General features: G+C 35.3%; 1 protein-coding gene across 7 annotated transcripts in view; it reads right to left on the reverse strand.

Moving 5' to 3' along the window:
- EDEM3 (ER degradation enhancing alpha-mannosidase like protein 3) overlaps positions 1-25,091 on the reverse strand; it is a 72,124-nt gene that overhangs the window by 16,188 nt on the left and 30,845 nt on the right. For 4 of the 7 annotated variants that reach the window (XM_019635486.1, XM_019635485.1, XM_019635483.1 and 1 more), the window contains exons 3-16: positions 24,050-24,150; positions 23,254-23,293; positions 18,557-18,669; positions 17,471-17,624; positions 16,246-16,380; positions 13,807-13,912; positions 10,319-10,416; positions 8,582-8,707; positions 8,275-8,358; positions 6,726-6,809; positions 6,051-6,175; positions 2,690-2,855; positions 2,277-2,431; positions 1,224-1,380 (exon numbers count right to left, since the gene is read on the reverse strand). In XM_019635486.1, coding sequence (XP_019491031.1) covers positions 1,224-1,380; positions 2,277-2,431; positions 2,690-2,855; positions 6,051-6,175; positions 6,726-6,809; positions 8,275-8,358; positions 8,582-8,707; positions 10,319-10,416; positions 13,807-13,912; positions 16,246-16,380; positions 17,471-17,624; positions 18,557-18,669; positions 23,254-23,293; positions 24,050-24,150 — 1,644 coding nt within the window. The remainder of the gene's footprint in view (positions 1-1,223; positions 1,381-2,276; positions 2,432-2,689; positions 2,856-6,050; positions 6,176-6,725; positions 6,810-8,274; positions 8,359-8,581; positions 8,708-10,318; positions 10,417-13,806; positions 13,913-16,245; positions 16,381-17,470; positions 17,625-18,556; positions 18,670-23,253; positions 23,294-24,049; positions 24,151-25,091) is intronic. The other 3 variants (XM_019635487.1, XM_019635489.1, XM_019635484.1) reach the window with 1 other exon arrangement.

Genomic DNA, 25,091 nt, shown 5'->3' on the forward strand with positions numbered 1-25,091 from the left:
GAGGAAGATGCACAGAGGTCGGGGCAGGAAGAGACAATCCAGGTTTGGACAGGCTGCGACTGAGACAGAAATGTGTGACAGATAGATCAAAGTTGGTTTAAGAGTCAAGTTAGGCATCAGGGTTACACATGCATCTCTAAGACATCAGGCGCACCAACATGACCGCTGCTTGGAGAAGCGGATGAGACTGCTGCTGAAGGGGACAGCGAGACAAGAGTGAGACCAGATTCTTTGGCAGTGCCTACACTGAGTGTTTGTGCCCCCAAAAAAGAGAACTACGAAGGCATTTCAAGGCAATGAACAGAGGTGGAAAGATACATGCTGCTGGAATGTCCTAGAAGCCAAACAAGGCGTCTGTTTTTAAAACGGGTCAGTCAACAGTTACAGTAAAGTTCGATCATATAAGGATTAAGAGGCCACTGGGTGGCAATTATGTCATTGGGGGCCTAAGCGAAAGCAATGTCATTGCAGATGTCACTCCCACCACTGAGGAGTGAGGGCGAGTGAAATGTATGGAAGCAGGCCAAACACTTTAAGTGAGGGCGGATATGGTGAGGATAGAGATGAGACAGAAATCTGAGGGGAAGGGGAGGTTGTGTGAAGGCTCAATTTGAGATTTTGGAATACCTGATTATGGTTCTAGATTGAAATTATTTAGCAAACAATATAATTTTCTCAGACTTAGCGTATTAATAAGGTGAATAATTTGAAGACCTCATGTTATGAAAACTTTTAAAATAAAAATCAATAAAAATTTCCCCAAGAGGCATGTTATCTTTCCCTAGGCATAGACGAATAAGTGCAAATTTTTATTTCTATAGTGAATAAAATACTTAGATTCTGTAGCTCTTCGGAAACGAAAATAATGTAAAATACAGAGATAGAAATATTAAAACTAATCATCAGCTTTTAAGATTATGCTCTAAATAAAAATAGTAGAAAGACAAGGGACTGAGAAACAAAAAAATTGAAAGATCTGAGTCCTACATTTGACTTTACTACCTTAAGCAAATCACCCACCTAGCTTATTTGTGGTTTCATTGATTTATACTATGAAGAGGTTGAATTAGATGGCTTTACAAGATATTTCCAAGTCCTAAATTTCTGATTCCCTAACTTTAAACCACACAAAGTTCCTTAAAATCCAAATGCCAGTGTCTTACTAAAGCTAACGAGACCAAAAAGGGCCGAGGCGGTATCTTAGGAGTATAGCAATGTCTTACTTGGATTGCATGTTGAACCAACTGGACTCTTCCATCTTTGAGGTGAATCAAACTCACCCCCATCTTCTTCAGGATTTCTAAATGCTCTGGGTTTGTGGCCATGAAATCTCTGGCTCTCAGGGGGGGTTTAGTTCCACTCCTGAAACTCTCCTCTCTGCTAAAAGTAATTATAGGCAAGGCTTAAAAAACTACAAATCTGAACCGGGGAAAACACATGGCAAATAAAAATCATGCTAGATATTTGCAAAATTGCTAGTTTTAGACTATTGAAAATGGAATAACTGGAAATGGACTACATAAAACAGGTTATTAATAAGTGGTATAGCTTTCAAATATAATCTTTTACATTTATAAAAGCATGTATATTATATATAAGGTAGCATTACTCAACAGAATTATAACCAATATTTTGAAAGTATAGAATAGGTTGGTTGGCTTTGGGATCTGTTACTACTGCTTTCTTTCTCAAAACACAGGTTTTTCTCTCAGGATTTTAAAAGCAAAACAGTAGTTATATCAGTGAATGGTAACACTGACTTAAAATTTTTATTTCCTAGTAATGGCCTTTCTAATATAACTATTTGGAAAAAAATGAACTCATTAATGCAAAAATTTTATTTAACAATGAATAAGAACCTTGTCAAAAAATAAAATCAAACAAAAGAGAAACTATGTTTGCACTACACAAAAACTATAGGTGAAAGACAAAACATTTCCTACATATGCGAGACATGTGGAAGCATCTGATGAAACTATTCTGTATAAAAATCAGCTAAACAAGTTGAAAACTATTATATGCTTTTCACTCACTATTATTACTTAGCTCATTAAATAAAAGATAAATTTCAGAAAATTTCCATAATGAAAAAGATGCTATTGCAGAATAAACTTTGCTATCTAACTTTACTAACTAATAATTTTCATTTCAATCAGCAATAGCTACATACATCAATGTTTTTGGTCTAAGTGAATGTCATCTTGGCTGTTACGTTCCTTACAGTCTCTGTCATTTACTAACTTTGATATTAACAAATATAAAATAAGACATCTTACACTCTGATGATGCCTCTAGGACAGCTCTTATCCACCACATTTTTCAAGGGTTCACGAATGCTCTGAGCATACAGTGGGTCATTAGGGAAGAGAATCTGGGTATTTGGACAAGTCCAATCAAAATTACTGTCATCCAGTTCTGTATATTCTGAAGTCTGCAATATAAAAGAATGTTATGTGAGTAAAAGTAATTATTTTACTTAACATTACAGTTTGTTCAAAGGAAACATTAAATAAAATGTAAGTGTATATAGGATGCAATAGAACAAAATAAGAAAACCATCAGGTGTATGTTTCCTCCTACCACACTACATTTATGGAATTCCAGTCATGGATTACTTTTCATCTGGAAAAGTAAAACACACACAGAGAAATAAAGACAATAAGACATTTGATTCAAAAACATAACCTACTGTGTTCTTCTTGGAGATGCTTTGATTTGTAGTAGAGAGCCAAAGAGGTAACAGGTGAGCTTCTGTAGTGAAGATATAATCTTCTATGTCAAAAATAATGTCTTCTTTATCCGCAAATAACAGGTAAAGGTATTTAAACATTTCAGCCAAGAAGAAGGAATCCATTCTAAAATAAAAGGTCACAAATAAATCTAAGAACATAAAAATGTCCAAATGCCAACTATCTGAAAGCCACAGAGTCAAGGTCAATAGACCTATCTACATCAATCTAGGAGTCCACAGAACTATAGAATATATCTGTCCCCTGGTGGTAATAGCCTTGATTCCAAGTATTTTCCAAGGAAATGAAAAAGACCAGAGGGGCTGCCTACCACACAAGAACACTAAATCTTGTCAGTACTACAGTAAGTTGGCCTTCCAGCGAGGGAGAGTTTTCCATTTCTTTTATAGAGAACCAGCAGCAGGGAGGTAGTGCAGGTAAGTTTTACTACTGAGAACCACATATTCTTCAATTAATGTTAACTGAACTGGAGGAAGTAATGCAATTTTGATGCAGCTATTTAAGTGATAAACAAGAAGGCTTTCAAGGTAAAAGAAATCATTTACAAAAAGTTTCATAAAAAAAGTATGGTACAAAATCAGATGGACAATGATAACTTTGTAAATATTTAAATACCTGCTAAGAAGGAAATATGAAGAAATAAAGGGGATAAAAATAAATGTGACTTTACAAATGATTTAATGTTGTAATGTTTCAGTAAACATTTTAAGGAAAGCTTTAAAAAAATTAAAACTGTCAGAAGAGCAGAGCTGTTAGATGGGAGTTTTATTTAAATTAAAAAATGTTTAAATTATTATCTCTCAAAACATCCTAGTTTTGGGCAGTAGTAAGTAACTTGTAGTTAACTAGACAGGTTGCACAGATTCACACCTCTGGCCAAGCCCAATTCCTCGCACACAGTAGGCACTCAATAAGCATGTGCTACATTGAATGCAAGTTTAAATAGCATTACTAAAAAATGAACTGGAGAGGTAACAGAAAATAGTGGTAAAGAACATGGGATTCGGGAATAGAAAAGACCTTCCAGCGACTAGCTATGTGACCATGGGGATACTTTACAAGGAGTGTGAGCTTCAGTTTATTCTTCTGTAAAGGCATAACAATTACATGCCTAACATTGGTGTCAAAACTAAGTGAGATAAATGTCAATTATTTAGCATAGCACCTGGCATACAGATGAACTCAAAAATAGAGCTATCATTATATTTCCTACACATAAATGATGTTTTATTTGGGGTAAGTATAATATAAAGTTCTAAGTTTACACTAAAAAAGTGAAAATCAGTTTCCCAAGAGCAGGGTGGAGAACTCCCATTTGTCACCAGGCCATAGTTAAGCATCTGAGGTCAAGTGGCCACAAGTTCACTGTGAGTTGAATGTAATAAGGCTGCTAAAAAATCTAAAGCACATCTAATAACACACTATGATGAAGATTAGTAGTTTTCAACCTTCTGTTGGGCCAAATGCATCTGAGAGGTACAATGCTGCCGTGACTGAGTGGATGAGCAGTGATCCTCAACTGGATAGAGTGTAAGCCCATCAACCCCACAGAAAATGAGCAATCTGCCTGAACCCAGATGGTAACAGTGCTGCTGTGCCAGGCACATCTTGAGTTGGTTAATTCTGGACATGATATTTTAAGAGACACTCTATATACTACAACACAATTAGAATGGGGCAAAGGCAGTGGTAAGAGGTTCAGAAACAATGTCATATAAAGAACATTCAGTGGTGGGGGGAAGATTTACTCTCTAAACAGAGTAAATCATGTCTTCCTCTGTAATTCCTCAACCTGCTACCTTCTTTCCACTACAGCACATATCACATGGCTGGTGAGTATTTCTTTACACATCTATTTTCTTCACTGACTACAGTGATTCTCATTTACCTTTCCATCCTCATAGCTAAGTGCAGTGCCTGGCATACAGGAAGTGATTAATTACTGTACCCTGAATGAGTTGTCAGTGTAGCATTGTGGTCAAAAGCCAATCTGCCTTGATTAGAATTCTGACTTAACCTTACTAATTGTGTCACCTTGGGCAAGTTCCCTAACCTTTCTGTACCTTGGTTTCTCTACCTATAAAATGAAGATTATAATAGAAATTACATTTCAGAAGACTGTTGTAAAGATTATATAAGTCAAACATTGGAAGTGCTTAATTAGAAGAGTGCCTAGAATGTAGGAAGCAGTCAGTAAAGGTTATAGAAAAATACACAGCCTATCTGCTTTCATTCTTGCCTTCATTATCTGCGTGCCTGCTTTCAGAAACCTACTCATTTCTCACCAGCTGTGATCAGGGAAGAAAGTTCGAAGTCTAATAAACTATTATCTAAATACTGAGTGAAGGGCTACGGGACAACTCTGAGGAGATGAGCGCCTCGAGTTCTTCTTCCTAAACTCCTTTTACCACGTCTTCTTTCTAGTTCTTGCTCATCCTCAGGATACAGGATCCTCCAGAAACCTTTCAGTGACCATCGCATCCCAATTTGCATTTCCTGACCCTTTAAAACACACAATGTTTTAAAGCCTGTTTATCTGCCAGCCCTCAGGGATTCAACGATAGAAAAGACATGTTTTTATATTTTTAATCCCCCCAAACCAGCATAACTCTGGGACATAAGACGCCTTGGTAAATATTTATGGAATGAACATTTGCTAACGAAATAAACAAACAAAGCTTTCGTGTTCATTTAGAGATGTGTTGTTATGTTCTGGACAGTTAAAATAACCACAGAGGAGTAAGCTCAGAATAAGTGGAATGTTAGCGAATATCATATTAACCACAGAGTGCTTTTTATATCGTGAGGATTCATGTCATCTGCATCTATCTCATGTCCAAAGAAACAGAAGCTGCCAGCAGTCTTCCCCAGCCCTCCAAATCAGCAACAGAATAAGAACACACGCATTAACCACGATATTGTCTTTGAGGGATTCTTAACTGACTGAACACAAATCATAATCCAGATTATTCATCATCTTGATAATTTCTAACATTTTACATAATATAAAAAAAACTATTAACAAAGAATAAAAAAACCTCAATATTCATCATAACAAAGTTTTGATATTTAATAATCATTTATTCATCTATTTAAAAATCATTTGAGCACCTACTACAAACTTTTCAAACAATTTAAAATGAACCTTAGTCAACAGAATTTTTAAAATAAACACAATGAACTAAGTTTGCATTTTCAAATACCCTCTGTAAAAGCTTTCAGCGTATCGGAATTCTAACTCAGTCATACTCTGTGTTGTTTCATTGTTACCCTGAGGAAAGGAATTAGGAATTGTTTTACCTGTCCTCATGACTTCCAGTACGAACATCCTTCATGGCAGCAAATCCGCAAGGCACTCTAGCGTATTTATTTAAATTTTCAATAAGTGTTTTCCCTACTTCAAGGTAGTAAGGGTCTCCTGTAGCCTATTAAAAAGGAGAATATATTTATACATATAGATATAGAACACATATTACCATATGCCTATTAGTTTATCAAATCGCTATTGAGTACCTACTAGGTGCCCAGCATTGTAACAGGCACTGGAACACAAATTGTATAGAACCTAGCTCTGAAAATAAGCCATGGATCTGCTTTACTTAAATACATGGAATTACTTAAATACACAATTAGAAAGCCATCCAATTGTATATCTTAACCTTCAAATTAAATTTCTAATGCCCAAAAAGGTTGCCTGATTGAAGGAAAGCAAGAGACATGCTTTAGAAAGCAGCTCTAGAATAGAACATTTCTCTCTAAAGAAATGTTTTCATAAATATTTTGAAAAGGCATACAACTCAGATATCAATTCTGGCATTTTTCAATAACTTTACGGACTAGATTAATAAGAACTGTGATATATCCAACTATTTTAACATTAAACAAGGACTTTGAAAACCCAATTATTATAAGATAGAGAGATATCCAACAGAGAATGGGGGGCTAAACAGCAAAAAGAATGGTGAATTAGCTTACTTTATACAAGAAGTAGGTACTTTCTGCAAATTCTGGCCTTAAAGGGTGTTGAGCCCAATGTACCCTGAAATCTGTAGTAAATGCCTAGACAAAAAATAAACCCAACATTCAAATAGGCATAAAAACACAATTTAAAAAAAAAACACCTAGCAGTTCTAGAATATATAGTATTAAACAAATTAGATCATAAAAAAGCAAAAATAATTAAAATATTGATAACAATTTTCATTTATAAAATGAAAATTGTCATTGCTTGACATCGCAATTCATTTTTGTTAAGGCTATTTTTACCAATTAAATGGAATTATTTTTTAAATTATCATTTTGGCTATTAGGAAGCTTAGGAAAAAGCTATGAAACTGGGTATGGGTCCTAACAGTCCTACATAATTGTGTTTTCTTTTTTTCCCTATCTCCATGTTTTTCTCTCTTATTGTTAAGTCCCTAGTTCTTATAAGTCTATTTTAGCACTTTTTCAAAAGAATTTTTTTATAACAACCTCAAATCCTCTATGGAATGACGCAGGCGTTATTTAAAAATAAAACTAGTCTCACTTGAAATATATTCAATAATGGAGCCAACTATCATTTTAATTAAAATAAAAACAAAATCCTTTATGGGAACTAAAAAAAACTTCATTTGTGATAAGATGTGTTCAGTTGAAACCTCAGTTTATTCTGAGTGAATATGAACTTTCTACAATGCAAAGTCCTATTCACCTGAAGACTAATAAATCTCTATTTTCCAAAACAAACACTTTAGGAAGCATTCTAAATTGATGGAATACAGTAAAACCTTGGATTGCGAGTAACGTGGTTTGCGAGTGTTCCGCAAGACGAGCAAGCATTTCTAAAACATTTTAACATGGTAAACGAGCAATGTCTTGCAATACGAAAGCTTGTTTCCGGAATAAATTTTGCTTGCGAACCAAGGTACTTAGTATCTCACAGAGAGTAGTGAGTAAGCAGGGACAGAACAAGGCCATACACGAATTTGGGAAATTTTAATGGTATATTGCTGGAAAGCCAAAGGTATAAAATCTTCCCATACGAAGTTAGCAAGAATATTTATTATTGATATAATGTACAAAAACTCGAGAGAATAATTCTCAATCCGCATGAGGAAGAGCTGGCACCCCCAATTTCCAGCGAGCACATGTGATCAGCAAGAGTATCGTCAATGCACACCGTTTTCATAAAACAAGCTTTAGAAAACAAAAAGTAAAAAGGTCTCCCTAGATGGTGGGTATATGTAAAAGTTAGAAGGAAACAATATGGAATGTCATGGATTGGAAAAGGTTGAAAAATACTAATTTGGGACTTTTTTTACATAAAATAAATGTCATCATTACCCTATCTAGACTTCTCTGAATAATGAAGGAAAGGAAAAACATATACAATACTACATAACCCAAAATTAATTAATTAATTAAACTATTTAACCAGGAAAAAGTAAACAAAGAACAAAACAACCTTGAAGGTAACATTTCAACCTTTAAACCAGCAATTTACAGTATTCGTACATTAGAATTCCAAACATTATTTGCTTACCTCTGGTAGAAAATTGTGTTTTTTAATCACCTGATATAACATTTCATGAGTTTCAATAGCAGGTCTAATATCCCCCTTTAAGACCTAGATGTCAAAAACAACAACAAAATTACCAAAAATAAAATATAAGCTGATTTTTTTTCTCTGTAGTTATTACATAAACAGGAAAATGTAGAGTACCATAATTTTGAAATGTGGCTCTGTTTTGGTAATGTAATTGTAGAGATCACAAATGCAATTAATTATAACCATTTTATTTTCATATTAGGAAAACAGCAGTTGTGTTTTTTCATGTTTGTTTTTTTACCTGCAAGCCTGGAAAAAAGGCAAGCAGAGCGTCCATCCACGTGCGCGCATTCAGCATGGGCTTGTGGATATGCACGTCGAGCAGGAGAGGCGGCTGGCTGATGTACCGCATGATGGCATCGTAGTGCTAAAAGAGCACAGTACGCATTCAGGAAAGGATTTCACTAAATGAAGCATTTTATTAAACAGCACCATGAAGAGAATGAATCCTAAATGTATATACATATTTATGAAGTAGTTTTTCATTATCTATGTTCATTTTTCAACGATTTTAGATGGAAATCTTTCTAAAATACATTATACATACACCCCTGGTGTTATTTAACTCTGATGCAGAATATTACAGACTACAGTTAACATGGGACCTCCTGCGGGGAGTAGATCTGAACCTGGCTGGCCTGTGGCATTAGCCCATGGCTAGCACACCCTCGTGGCCCAAGGATGCTCTTATGTCCTCTTGAAATAGTTACAGGCTTCTATCTACATTATAAACTTAGTTTCGTTTTCTTCTGTGTCTATGAAGTTTGCTCCCTTCTCAGCTGACATAATATTCTGCTCACCACTACCGAAACGAATGCATCTAATCTGCTGCCACTCTTATGGCCTGCTGTGTCTGCCTTTCAGACTCTTAAAAACTCTTTTCCCCCTTCTTTTCTTTTCTCTTCTTCTCCTAGTTATTTCTCAGCTATGACAACCATTTGAGCTGTCAGAGCCAATGAATGATAATGAGCCAACAAAAATAATATCCGTCCTCATTCGCCTCAAGAAAACCTTGTTACAATCCAACTGTAACTTACTAGGACTCTTCCTAGCTTTTCTTCCTAACTCATCTACTATTTAGTAACTACTACTGAGCACCTGCTAGATGTGAAGGCACCGTTTTAATCATTCCAGATATATTAGCTTAGATAATCCTCTCAAAATCTCTATAAATAGTACTAGTACCCCCATTTTGTGGATGAAAAACAGGCAAATAGCATAAAGTTATTTGCCCAAAGTCACGAAACCAGTGGTACAACCAGGACTGAAACCCCAGTAGGGCAACTCCTATACTTTTAACTACTATATCATACTGTCTTATAGTAATGTGGGTGAACTGATGCGTGGGCAAAAAAATGGTAAATTACTTCAAAAAGAATACAGTGACATAGCTGCTGAGATTGCTATATTAATTTCGGTTTCCTTCAATTATAGACAAAGGTGATCCAATTAGGTTCAATTCTCCCCTTCGCCCCTAAAACACTGCCTGTGGCTCTGATCCAGACTTAAGACTTGCAGATCTGCCACTGAAATGAATACTCACAGCTTTTTCCAAGTCACCAAAGCCCCGCAAACTTGGTGTGATCATGGACTAGGCCAAACTTCCAAGATTTAAAGAAAAAAAGGAATCCAAAGGAGAAAGCTACTTTACTCCAATAAATTATCTTCCTTGTATAAAAGATAATTAGGTAAAATTCATATCTACGTATTTTATTACTTACTGGCAGATATTGAAAACTTCTGATAAGAGATGGAAATAAAACTGCCTTGTAAACTAATTTTTGGAATGCATGTAGCTTGTACCCTGTTCCTATCCAACATCATCAGGGAATACTGACAAAAAAACAAAAAACAAAAACCTACTACACATTTAGAAATAATTACTTTTCAGAATGTCACTCAGATAATTGAGTTTCTATCAAAATCTGGCACTGAAATTAAATTGGATCTGAAGTTATACAAAATTGGTTCAACTTACTGTATTAAATCTTTCCAGAAAACTGTCATCTCCAAGCAAGACATAGGCTTTCAATAGGTATTCGTAATAGGAATCAATGCCCGCTCCAACTCCACTATCTGTGGAAAATACAAATAAAGGTGATTCTTTATTAAACAAGTGTTTTTATTAAACACTTCTTTATTAAAGAGTATAAGTGAAGGTATCAGTACAGTAAGAATGAAAAGTCAGCCTAAACATGAAACTGATTAACGTAAAAAATTACACATTTACAGAAACATTAACCCTACATATTATATATGAATAACAGTTCCTTTGCTAATAGTTTGTATGTTAAAAAAAAAATCTTACTTTGCAAAATTGGTTACAGAGATCTTATTTAACAGCAGAAAATACTAGCTTTAAGAATTTTTTTAAAGCTCATTTTCTCCGTGAGGAACTCCAGAGGAAGCACTACAGGGTACCATTATGCACTTTTTTGATGAGGCCCTTCATCAGTAAGACATCAATCTTTAAAGTTATAACAGATATGAAAACAAGACTGCTGCTATTTGGAGGTGCCTGTTCTAATTGCTAAAAATAGCAACAATTGTTGACTTCTTCCTCCAAGATCATCATCGAGAACCAAAGAGAGAAAATATCCACAAGAAAACTAAGATACCTGATGGCGGGGGGTGGGGAGTGAGGGACAGGGGAAGAGGGGCGCTTCAGCCTGGAGCGGAAGGCAGCCAGGCATGGCTGTGCAAGGACCAAACAGGGAGGAGACACTGAAGCTTTGCTCTCGCTTCTCTCCTACCAAGGCCTTAAGACACCACGAGTCCCCCACGCCTGCTACGACTCAGATCTACGCTCCAGGTGTCCTCAGGAGTCAAAGCAGGGCAGCACAGAAGCCCTGCATAAGGAATTAAACAAATGTGGTGGACTAACTTTAGACATTCTCTCCCCTACCTTTTCCCTTCCAAACTCCTAAAGCTGGTGAATTACAATCTAAATTATAATTACAACCAGAAATCCCTACACCCAGGGAAAGCTCCAGGGCAATTAACTCAGAATCTCTAGAGGTCCTTCCGGGGATCAGTGTTTTTTAAACCTTCTTAGAATCCATTCCTAAGATTACTGGGCTGGCAGCAATTAGGAATCTGCCTTCCTACAAAGTAGGTGACAAGGGAACATGAACTTTCAGGCCAAAAACACTTAAGAAGCATGACTTTTTAAAAAGAAAAAGAAAAGATTAAATAAGAGTTTATCAGAAGAAGAAATATTAAAACAGGCAAACCCCAAATTTTATATTAGCCTAATAAACATACTAAAGAGATAGGGAAGATATTAACAATACAAAATATGAAAAAATGTTTTAAATCAAACAAGAATATGTGGAATAAAAAATATAACAATTAAAGTAACACAACAGATGGAATATAAAGCAGGAAGGATATAGCTGAGGAACAGATCAGCAAACTAGAAGATGATATGTAGCAATCTTCCAACAGAAAAAAATATATATAAAAGTTAAGATATATGGAGCACAGAAATAGAAGTGATTTAGATAATAGGACTTCAAAAAGGAGATAAATAAAAATGAAAGGATAAAATACCTAAAAAATGAAGATCAATTTTTCAGCAAGTAAAACCATGGAGATTTTAAATAGAAAGGGCCCACAGAATACCAAAAGGAGAGAGAAAGAAAATTCCACACCTGAAATTATAACAACATTTTTAGAAATTTTTCTTTGCCTTTGACATGCTTAATCTTTCAGAGAAAAAGAGTAGATCACATACAAGGGCATAAAAATCAGTATAGTATCAAATTTTTAACCAGATGTAAGAAGACAACAGAGTTGTATTTTCAAAGACATGAAAGAAAACAACTTAAACAGAAAATTATATGCAGACAAACTGTCACTCAGATATGAAAACATGGTAAAAACAGCATTAGGCACAGACAGCAGTTCTCAACCTCCCTAATGCCGCGACCCCTTAATACAGTTCCTCATGTTGTGGTGACCCCCAACCATAAAATTATTTTCGTTGCTACTCTATAACTGTAATTTTGCTACTGTTATGAATCGTAATGTAAATGTCTTTTTGTTTTCCGATGGTCTTAGGCGAAAGGGTTGTTCGACCCCCAAAGGGGTCGCCACCCACAGGTTGAGAACCGCTGGGCATAGAAGTCCTCAGATGCTATTAAGAGCTACTGGAAATGGTTTGGGATAAATACTTAAATAAGAAGAGACAAATCTAAGAGATGTTGCGAGCAACATACAAAATACAAGCGACCAATACCTTGATAAAGTTTGTTATCTTTAAAAAGAGAGGGAGTAAGACCAAAAGAAAAGAAGGGAAAACATGTTCATAATGAATAAGAACTAAGTATCTACATGATAACATAACGGGGATGAGGTTTGGAGCAGGAAGAATCAAAGGGATAGGAGAGTATGCTCAAGCTCATGTCTCACTAGGAGGCAAATACAGGGTTCAGTTAAAAACAAAAGGGTAAAAAAGAAACAGAAAAGGTGGGTGGGACAAACTGAAATAAGCAGACAGTATAAATATGTCCAAATACACTGCAGAGATAGCGAGAGTCAAGGATCTTATGCAGAAATAACAGGCTGCCAAGTAAGTTGCTTTTGTAACGGATGGTCCATTTGTGGGTGCTTATTACAAGAATTAAAAGTGACTAAGTAAAATGGGCCATGCATGGACCAATGATGAATGTCATAAGCCAAAGACTATAACTGATGTAAAACTAATTATGATTAATTATTGCACATGAGTTCCAAAGCAGATTAAAAAAAAGAAATTGTAGAATTCTGAAGCCAGTGTTCAGATTAGTTTCAGGAACCATTTAGATAAAACTTAGAAAAATTTTATACAATACTAAATAGAGGCAATAATTTTATTTTAATATGTTTAAATTAATAATTATCTTTTTTATTTATTTAAATATAGGCAGTTATGTTTTATTTTATATATAACAACATAAGCCTTTTGGAAAACAAATATGCAAACAAGATCACCTCATTAGGAATATTCTAGTATATTTCCTCATCTATGCTTGTCTTATAAAGATAAAATCATATTCTTTATACAATCCTATATCCTGTAGGTTCATATAAGATTGTTATATGCTTTGTCTCAATTTTTAATAAAAATGGGTGATAACATTGGTAAATACAGGTTTCCACTTAACTAAAACTTGATGTGACACGGCGAAGCCATTCTGTTCTGATTCTTTAGTCCTCAAAGAAATTAGTTCTAGCATTTCATCTGTCCTCTCTATGATGCTATAACCCAAGTTAAGGTATGAAATAGACCACTAAATTAGCTAGAAATAATGTGCTATAATCTGACACATCAAAGAGAAAAAGCAGGCTAAATTAGTCATAATCCAGTAATCTTGTGAGAAACTATGCTTTAAACTCTCCCACAGACTAACAGATGAAAATCTTGTATTTCCCAACCATTCCGAGGATGTGAAGGCTTGAATTAAAAAAGCACACCTTACGTACCTTTTCGTACCCAGTCACCAGTATGAATATTTATAGTCACACCCACTAAATTACTACTTCGTTGTCTTTTTTCCCAGAGAAAATCAAGAGCTTTTCTTGCATATTCCTATAATTAAAAAAAGGGAAAGCACACTTGAAGAATGGCATGTTTCTGGCCAACAGGAAACAAAGAAACAAAAATCAAAGGCCCAGACATATTTTAAGGGTTAACTGAAATTCCTAAGATAACCACTGATAATACATATTAAATTTCCCTACAAGTCAAATCTTGGCTCTTCTTCAGCCAATCAAGTCTAGTGAAAAAGAATGACTGAAATGCTACTTAGTGGCAGTGATCGCACTTGAACCCATCCATGCTCATCTACTTCTGTGGTACAGATTCACATTTACACACATAATATTACATTATAATAATTGCCGACATAAATAAATGCACTTGTTAAAACCATTTTTATCATTTAAATGCAAAGTGAAAATCTCCTTAGATAATCTTATTTAGAAAACTGGAAGAGAATTTCGGAGTTGGTATACCGACCTTGAAACACCAACAGGCATTTCAGATCCCACTTTGTAAATAGCATGCAACTTGGTCAGAGAAGAGTAAGTAAACCAACTAGTATTTATTTGCCAACCAAACTTTAAACCTTATGATAACATTTTTTTTCTTTTTTTTGTTTATTTTTATCCACTGGATACTAAATTAAAATAACTTCTGATCAAGTTCTTGGCTTTGGATAAAAAAGATGTTATGAAACATAAAAGCAAAGGACATGTACAGGAGAGTTTCTACGTTAAAAATTAATTTCTGAGCATGAGCCTATTTAGCATTGCAGAAGTGCTTCTATATAAGAAAAAAATTATCAAACCTATTAGTCACTTTGCAGATTTAAAAGCATCAAATTGTTTTAATTCTTGATTCAAACTATTTATGCTGATTTTTTAAAACAAAGCAGATCGCAATTTGAATCACATGCTATAATTTCACAGCTGGAAACTTTCATAAGGATATTTCTCCTATCTTACAGGTAAGAAAACAGGCCCAGTGAAATCAAAGATTCAATCGAAGTTTAAAAATGAATTACAGGACAATTAGTATGAAAATTCACATCTCTTTATATAGTCAGCAAACTTTTTCTGACAAGGGTCAGACAGTAAATATTTTAGGCATTCATGGGTCATATAGTCACTATCACAATTACTCAACTGTGTCAATGGAGCACAAATGCAGCCATAGACAAAATAAATAAATGAGCAGCATGGCTGTGTTCAATAAAGCTTTCTTCACAAAAACAGGCTGTGACTGGATCTGGCCCATAGACTGTGGTTTTACCCACCCTGTCATAGATTGATGCTCTATTAACTGCATCAGGTTGCTTCTCTCATAATTCATTACTGTACATTGAAGAAGTTTAAAAAAAAATCATGATTTTCAACAGATTTTACTCATAGATACAAAAGGGCGCAGGGGAAAGAAAGTGGGCTTGGACTTCAAAGAGGCGTGGATTCTGATTCCACCTCCACTCCTTCACCCGCCAGCTGCGCATCTCATTCTCTCTGAGCCTCACTTTCCTCACCTGCAAGTGCATCAGTATCTCAGTCGGTAGTTCAAATCAGACTACATGCAAAAGTGACTACACTTTTTAATAAACAGAAAATATCGGTGAACAAGGTGTAGAATAAACATTAAACCAACCATGATAAATCTGTCCTGATGACACTCTGAACACAGAAACACACAAAGACCATTCAACCTGTTTTATTTACACTCAGATACAATGTTGCTCATGTTAGTTTACAGTCCCTAGTTTTGCTTGCTCTATGTGCGCCACTTGATGCATTTTTAAAAATCCTCCTAAGTCGTACGTTTAAAAAAGAAAGTGTTTTGTGTTACCACTGAACTCCAATGACAAGCTTCAACAATTGGATTAAATAAAAAGTTGTGAGACACAGCCAGTCCACAGCAAAATACTTGGGGAACATGAAGTCTTTTGGATAATGAGTAACACTCCCCTTGGAGTAAACAAACTTACAGACAAGCCTCTCAGTCAAGACTTGAGTGGAAAACTTTCGCTGTTTTAGATTAGTGAAGTTTTCAGAAATGCAATAGACCATCTAGAAGTCTAACAAATAAAACATAGAGACATAGTATTTCATATAAGACATTTGTGATACCAAGTTCCTGTAAGTAATATGGCTAAAAAAAATCTTCTAAGAATAAACCTAAACATTTATAGTTTATGAAAAAATGCAAAGTTGTATTTAATATATCTACCTCACGATGACATCTATGTTTCTGATGAAAACTATGACGATTTAGAAAAAAGTTGGCTAAAACAACAGTAATCCTCCAATTGATAATCCTAATACTTGACCAATAAGAAAAGATACAAACTTAGTTATGCCCAATACCCAGGAGATCAAAGACTATGGAAAGCAAACCTCAAATATTGTTGCTCCTGTGAATCGACTTAAAGCAGCAAACTCAAGGATCAAGGTACCTGCACACGCAGTACAGGTATCAGTCTCAGTTCCTGTCCGAGCTTCCGGTTTTCTGATACCAAACTTTAAATTAATCTGAAGAAAGTCAGAAGATTACTATTAACAATTATCAAGAGATAATGACTCCAATTGCCAAACCATAAGGAATTCTGAAAGTTAAAATACAGTACAATAGGGAGAGTAAAACTTCTGAGGGTGGAATAATTTGATAAAAGTTATGCTTCAGTAAGATTAATTCTTTAAGTATCTGAAGGATAAACCAGAGAAAAGAGTAAGATGGGCGCTGACAACAGTCTAGGAATTAAATTGTATTGGTTTCAACTACCATAGCAGCAGTAAAACAGAAAAAACTTAATTGCTTGGTAACAGCTGAGGTGTCTGACTTGGATAAGAGGAAGAGAATAACAGTGTTAATAACGAATGAAATAAATCAGGAGAGAGTTCTTTCTATCGTCAATGGCTTCTCTCCCTCTGCTTTAAATATAACATTTACTCCTTGGGGGGTAAAAAACCACAAAACTCCTTCAAACGACTCTGCCACCAAGTTTCTTTACCAACATAGAAGAAATCTCAAAATGAATGGTTCTATACTTTCCCCAACTTTGAATCCTTCTTTCCCCTTTATTCTACCACATCAGATCCCTGAAGTCTCTCTGCACCTAATTCTCCCAATGTTTTTTAGCACATCTCCTTTGGAAGCTCTTCTTTTTGAGATTTTCTAATAAACTACCCTACTTTGTGGTCTCTGAACACTCTTTCTCACCGCTGCACTCCCTCCCCGTTCCCCAGTGACCTGTTCTCTCCATAACCTCTCCTCTGGAGAGGGAACACCTATTTTCACTGCTTCAACTGTATCTTCTGCACAAATAATTCTGTGCCCAATTCGAGTCTGGCATCTGTTTCTTCCTTCTGCAGCATAATCTAATCTGTTATGCAGTGACACATAAAAGGCTTAAACTAATCTATATTCTCACACCACTAAATGCAAGTTAACTGAAATGTCAAAATAAATTTGTTATATAGCTATGAAGCACTGTTCTCCAGCCTCAAGCGGGTGAGGAACAATGGTTCCCATCACAAAAATTCATTTTTGTTGTTGTTGTTGTTAGTTTGTTTTTTTCAAAGGAAGTATATAAAGACTGCCATATTTTTCAGAATGACTTACTCTTGGGTAAGGAAGGCCACTGGTAGTATTGAAAGCTGGTAAAAGTTTGTAACCCAACTGCTTTGCCATTTGAAGAAGCTCATCATTGTACCACTGCATGTACTCCCCTTTTTCTTTGAGCATGATTGCCAATGAGTGTCCACCCAAAAGGCCCCTGCAATCACAGAAATGAAACATTATCCACATCTTACAGACACTTAAAGGTCACCACCGAAAAAGATGTCGGTATCTTGTTATCAGCAACTGGCCACACATACAGAAAGACCATAAAACTTCATTTTTTATCTAACTACAGCCTACTCGTTTTAAGACAAACCATTATAATCATACTGCCAGTATAAAAAAAAAATCAGATGTTCTATCTGTTTTAAAGTGTTTGGAATTCTTAAATACCTGAAATTTTCTTAAAGAACATCCTGGAAGTCACTTATTTTCACAAATTTGACAAATTTCTATTTATCAAAATTTAAATTTATCATTATGAAATCTGTAACTCTTAGTATAACACTAAAAAATAAATAAAAAACATTTCCCCGCTCTGCGTTAAATGTAATTGATTAATAAACTCCATTTAAAGCTACATAACTATTTCTTAAATTTAAGTGAATAGACTCATTTTGTCTGACAAAAGGAAATGAGTTACAATAACACAAAAGTAGCCATTACATATAAAAACTTAATAATGTTGAAACTTAAATTAATAAATCCTGTAATTCCGCATGTTTAAATGTTCCAAGAGCATTTTAAACTGTGTGGTTGAGCAGTAATCCTATAAATTCTGTTTCATTTGGCTTGAAGAGGTGCTGGCTAAGTTTAGCCAACTATGTTGCTAGTGAAAAACTGTGACGAAGCTATATGCAAATGTTCAACCTAGAGTCCTTTTCTAATAATACTTGAGTCTGCAACGATTTCCAAAGCCTGCTGCTGTCTGTCCTTGATGTGATGCAAGGTCATCCCACAGCTTCTGTGTTTCATAGTATCTTTTAAACACAAGAAACGTCTTGCTTTATTACCATCCAGAAATAAACAGTATTCCCAAAGCTTTTCTATCATTAAAGTTACAGCTTTAGTGTCTTACATACTTACCCAAGAACTCTGATGTTTGTCTCAAAGACTGATACGACCACATCATTATCTAAATTAACATCTCGTAACACTTTTCTCACCGCCTCTTCAAATTCTTTAGTTTTATTTAATACCTAGAAGGAAATTATGAAAATAAAGTTCTTCATACAAAATCAAAGAAAAATATCCTCAGAATGTGCTACTAAAAGCAAGTTAACATCTTAAGATGCTAAAAGGTGACAAATACAAAATATTTCCTTTAGGCATGTAATAAAAAAGTGAGAATATCTAAAACTGAAAAAACAACAAGTACCTAATTATAATATAGGGAATCTTTATATACTTCATTTTTAGGCACACTAACATATCACTAGGACTTTAACAATCATTACCAGAACTGTTAACTGGTTTCTTTGTAACTAACCCATGACCTAGAGCTATGTGAGGTGAGCTCTACTGGGGTTTGGTTTCCAAGTCAAAATAAAACGAAAAACCATCCTATTCACTAAACTTCATTTTAAAAGCTGCTTCCTCTCAGAAGAAAGCACATTCTTCACGGGAGACGATCGATTGGCCCTAAACCCTATGCCACCTGCCATCTTAACCCCATGGATGCCCGGCTAAGGAGGCAGCACAATGTGTGGTCAAGAGCAAGGTCTGACTGGGATTTTGGTTCCTTCACTCACTACCTGTCTAATCCCAGTCAAGTTAATTCCATCTCCGAGCCTGTTCCTTCATCTACAAAAAGAGAAAATAACCACTCTCATAGGGTTGTTTAAATGGGGTCATGTATGTAAAGTACTTTCAGTAGAGTGCCTGACTTAGTAAGTGCTTAATACATTACTATTATTATCATCATTACCATGAGGGTCTAGAATCCTAAGCCAAGAACTCTGTAATTCTTGTAATAACTCCAGGAAGACATCACAATCACAGGTTGCTTTGATTTTTCAGTCTAAATCAAGGCCACACAATCGGATGTTATTTAGATCCTAAATCCATTAAAAGTATTTATCCTTTACTTGACTGTTTAATCTTTTTGTTTGATAATAGTTTTAGTGCTTTTTCACTTGATTTGATACTTTCACTAAATATTCTAATTTAGGTTCAGTAAGGGTATCTGACTTTTTAATATCATGTTGTTAATCTTAGTCTTCTTTCTAGGTCTAGCTACCAAGAATTATTCCTAAGAATAGTCCCAATGCTGTTTGTTACAAAGGAGAATAAAAACGGTAAGAGAGTTCTCTTTGCCCATAATTAGCTAGAAAATTCATTCTAACAGCTCCATTAATTAATGAGTTTCTTAAGCTCCTGGCTGATAACAAAAGACGAATTCAGGTCTCTTCCTTTACCCCATTATCTTTAATTTGTTTCAATATCTTTCTACAGATTTCAGGGTAACGTCCAATTTAAAAGTAAATTTAAAGTTTCAATGATCGACTTCTTTGCATTCAATAGAAAATAGATAGCTAGAATGATGAACAACAATTTAAATTTAAAGATCAATCTATGACAATAGAAATTCTACATGGTAAGAAATTCTATTATGGTAAGACCAAAATAAAAATTTAGGTTTGTGTGTACAAATGATATGTCCTATTAATATTTTCAAATAAATAAATCACAAAGTGAAAAAATAATCACAAATTAGAAATATTAATATTTGTATTGATAAAATGTACAAGATAGCATTCCTTCTATTATAATTGTAGGAAAAAAATCTTCAAATTATTAATTTCTTTTCTTTTGGCTCTTCTATTTAAATTAAAAAGCAAATACTTAAGATAATAAAAATTCAAAATGAATTTGTATATTTCAAAGTTATGATGATATGCAGTAAGTTACTTAGGTTATTCCCACTTCAAAACTGAAGTCTGAAGCATTTATAAAGTCTCATTTTTTAAATGTTTGTAAGACTTTATCAATCTTTCTTTCTGACTCTTCTTGAAGGCAGATGCAACAAATAAGGGTTACTTATCTGAACAAAAGATCAGTAAGAAATAATATCTTATAGTTAATAGGGACCGCCAATATCTAATCTAGGCCCCTCTGAGGTGAAAACAGGCCCAGAGAAGTTCAATAATTTGGCCAAGGTCACACCCATCAGTATCTTTTTTTTTTTTTTTTAGTTTTATGTGTACAAAACAATGCAATAGTTACACTTTTCACCCCTCACAAAGTGGCCACCCCCTCTCCCAGACAACCGCCCCTCCCCCAATATCATACATATCTATCACAGTTCCATCGACTCCACTCCCCACACTGTACTCCACATCCTGTGACCATATATATATCAAATCTTAGTTGACATACAGTATTATTCAACAGCAGCTTCAGATGTACAGTGCGGTGGTCAGGCCTTTACACCGTCCATGAAGTGCTCTCCCTAACAAGACATGAGTCCATCTGACCCCCTAAGAAATATTTACAACATTATTGATTATATTCCCCAAACTGTCTTTCATATCCCTGTGGCAATATTGTAGTAACCAATTTATGTTGTCTAGTCCCTTCCCCTTCTCCCTCATCCCCACCCCCCTCCCATCTAGCAACCATCAGTTTTTCCTCTGTGTCTCTGAGGCTATTTCTGTTTACAATGCCCGTCAGTATTACGTGATGACTTCTTGTTACTCCTGCCACAAGGAGCCAGGACTCAGGCTACACTTCACGTCTGCTGAGCAGCAGCACCGGCACCACCAAGTGGCAGTTTGTTAGAAACACAGATTCTTGAGTCCCACCTTCAGTCTGTTGGATCAGAGGCTGCTTTTGAGCAAGATCTCTAGGTGACTCGTCATAGATTGAGGTTTAAAAGGTACTGCATCATTGTACAGTGCTTCTAAAACTTTAGCATACATCAGAATCATCTCGAAGCTTGCTAAAAACAGGCTGCTTGGGCCTCAATCCCACTTTCTGATTCAGTGTGTCTGGGATCAGGCCCTAGAATTGGCATTTCAAAAAAGTTGTCAGGTGATGCTGACGCTGCCAGTCCTGGGCTTTATCATAGTTTGAGAACCAATGTCAAAGTGTATAACCAGTATAACTTGAAGGATATGACCTTCATAATAATCAATGGCTTCTCAGTAGGAGACCAACAGATTTCTAAATATAGGAAAGTAATGCAGCTGGGAACCACATTTTCTCGTTCATTTCTGATAACACGTTTTAAAACACATATGATATCTGAGGTCCATGTTCAACTAAGAGCTTACAGCAAGATGATGGGGGACTTGCTATATGGAAAGATAAAGCCGAGATGACAGAATGAGAAACAAACTTAGGTCCATCTATGGTCTGTCCTCATGTACAGCACTGCTCCTCACCCCCCCATATCAAGAGACTTCATGTACATGACCCACCTACAATTAAAAATAAATGACACCATTGGGTTTCCCAGATAATTTGTGCCTCCCAGGATATTCTGTTTATCTTTTTCTTTTCCCCTATTACAGATCACCTAGGACCACTAAACCAAAAATAAGGCATGCAATTTTGTTTCTCATTCTCAAAGTCAATATAATATAGTTCACACATTCCTTTAATCTATAAAACTTAAGCCTCAACTTTTGAAGCCCTGACTCAGCTAAAAAGGTCAAAACAACCATGGTCTTTTCAACAAAAAGGTTTTCTCAATCATGGCTGCATTTTATAAACAAAGAGAAGCTTTAGAGGAATAAACAAAAATGCCCAGTCCAACTCCAGACAATTAAATCAGAATAACTAGGGAGAGGGGGGCATTTTTAAAACTTCATAGGCAATCCTCTGAAGGTGCTCATATAGTTGAGAATCTCTGGTTAAGGAAGAAAAGGGGGGGAGGGGGAGTGAGAGAAAGGGAAAGAGGGAGGGAGAGAGAAAAAAAAGGAAGGAAGGAAGGGAGTGAGGGAAGGAGGGAGGGAAAAAAAGAGGAAGGAAGAAAAGGAAAGGGAAAGCAAGTAAGAACTCACTGAAAGAATATGTTAGGAAGAAAAGCCTGGTTCTGAAAAACTTCTGCCACCCCAAAGATTTTTCGTTTTCCTTTTAAAAATATTAATCAGTACTTGAGACATTAACTCAAAAGTTGAGAAATATGCCTTAAGGAAAATCCTGAAACATGCCTACCTTTATACCATAAACAATCTCAAGAGTAAAAACTAGAAAGATACTACATGTAGAAATCATGACATCTGGAACTCAATCTTTCCCCTCTGCCATCACAAACCATCCCCAACCAGAATTAAATTAAATGATTTTGTATCCCATGAGGTTGAAAAGGAGTGTCAAGAAGTGATCACCTGGTGTTAGAAATCGCTGCAGAGGAAAAAAAAATCATTTTTTTAAATTCACACAACATATAAAAATTTTAATTTAACAATTTCATCAGTATCATTGTGACGTGTCATTCTAGAACAAGACTATCAATGGTATTTTCTAGAATCACTTTCTCCCAATAGCTTTAACCTTCCTCTCCAAAGGGAAACACCCCTCCTCCTTAACATGCCATCACATAAGTGGACATACCTATAAATTATTTGAGTCTCCCCACGATGCTACATAATTTCACTTGACATTCACGTGACATGACTAACTCAATAGTGTGGAAGGTTTATTTAGAAGCAAAGATCAGAGCATCTTAAATTCTGAAGGCTTCTATTTCAGACTTACTGTGCAATGATTATATTCATAATCCTTGAGTGTGCATATTATGAAACGTATACTATAAATTCAAGAAGAATCAAACCTACCACAAGAGTGTCCAAAGAATCAATCAGTGTCAGGGAAAATCTAAGAAACAAATATAACGAGATACAAAACATTAGAATTCTGAATATTTTATCCACGAATGTATTAGCAAATGTATCTATATCCTAGTTTCTATTAACTAGTACTCAAAGCATCTATAGTACAGTGTAACCTATAATAGACTGCAAGAACCTGAAAGCCTTAACGTTATATTCATTTTCAGCCTACTTACACATCCTTCAAAATGAATAGAAATATTCATTAGCTCTTTTTAAAGCAAATTCAAATATTAAAGCATCAAAACCTCATAACGTGTCAATGGCTCTCTATATATACAGAGGGTGCCAAAAAATGTATACACATTTTAAGAAAGGAAAACTGTATTAAAATTGTAATACTCAATATAAGTCGATAACAAAAGATGAATACAAGTCACGTTTGACTTCTGCAATTACAAGAGGTGTTCAAAGTGGTTACCATCAGTGTCCAGACACTTCTGATTACAGTGAACTATTGCCTGAACAACGCTGACCAAAGTGTCCACTTGTATACATTTTTTTGACACACCTGGTATTTTAAAAGTTAGATCCATCCTAATAAACAACTCAACTTTTCACTGACTTAAAAGGTAAACTGATATTTTACAAAAGGTAACAGGGAATAAAAGAGCTTCATGTAATACTTAAAGCAGCCACTGAAATGTAACCAATCCCCCGAACTAAGACTGGAAACTGCCTCTAGGAAGCCTAAGCCTTGGGAGCTCGGAGATGCCCTCCCATCTCCGATGTTAACACTCACTTTCCCAGGGCATCGTCCACATCGCCCCGACTTGGCTCCTGGCCTCTGACACGACCTCTGCAGGTTAAAGGCATGAGTTCATCAGCTGGGTAAGCGTGTTCCTGCAAGGAAAATCTTAGTGAGTCACTTCGGAAAGTAAGAGAAAGCACACATCATTTAGAGAACATAACCTTTTCATGGCTATTTTTAAAAAAAGGCAAATAAAGGTTAGTCAAAAAGTTCTACTTTCCTTACAGTCTATGGAATCTTTTTCAAAAACATTTTTAGTTATGCTACACATGCTTGGAAAAAATATAAAAAGATATTTCTTTAAAAATCTGATACTCGGCTTCCCCTCCACCTAATCTCACTCTCCAGAGGTAACTACTGTTAAGGTTGGCATTTACTCTTCCAGATTTACCCACATACATTAAAACATATGCACATATATCATTTAAAATTTTTATTTACAAACAGGTGCTCATTGCTCTAAAATTTGTTTACTTAAATCATGGTGGGGTTTTTCCACGCTAGAATTTTATAGATGTATTTTATTTTTAGTAACTGCAAAGTGATACTTTAATATTAGCTAGTGGTGTTGAATACTTATGTTCTAAGCACTGTTCTATACACTTTAGTTCATTTAATTATTACACAGCCCTCTGGCATAGAATCAATTATGTCCATTTTAGAGATGAAAAAACTGAGGTCCAAAGAAACTAAGTAAACCTAGGCAATGCAACTAGTAAATGATGGATCCAGAGTTCAAACCTGGCTGCCTAACTCCAGATCCTATACACTTCATAGTACCCTCTCCTCAAAGTATCTTAAAGTACAGATATGCTAAAATTTATTTATTTATTGTTGATGAACATGTAGGTTGAACTCAATTTTTCACTACATCAACAATGTTGCAATAAACATCTATATGCATGTATCTTTTGTACATATGTTTGTATTGCTATTCATTAAATCCCTAGAAACAGACCCAATGTGTCAAAGACATGAATATTTAAAATGTGATAGTTTGGGCCAGCCGAGTGGCTCAGTTGGTTAAGAGCTC

Source organism: Hipposideros armiger, unplaced genomic scaffold (assembly GCF_001890085.2).
Source record: "Hipposideros armiger isolate ML-2016 unplaced genomic scaffold, ASM189008v1 scaffold_22, whole genome shotgun sequence".
Taxonomy (NCBI): domain Eukaryota; kingdom Metazoa; phylum Chordata; class Mammalia; order Chiroptera; family Hipposideridae; genus Hipposideros; species Hipposideros armiger.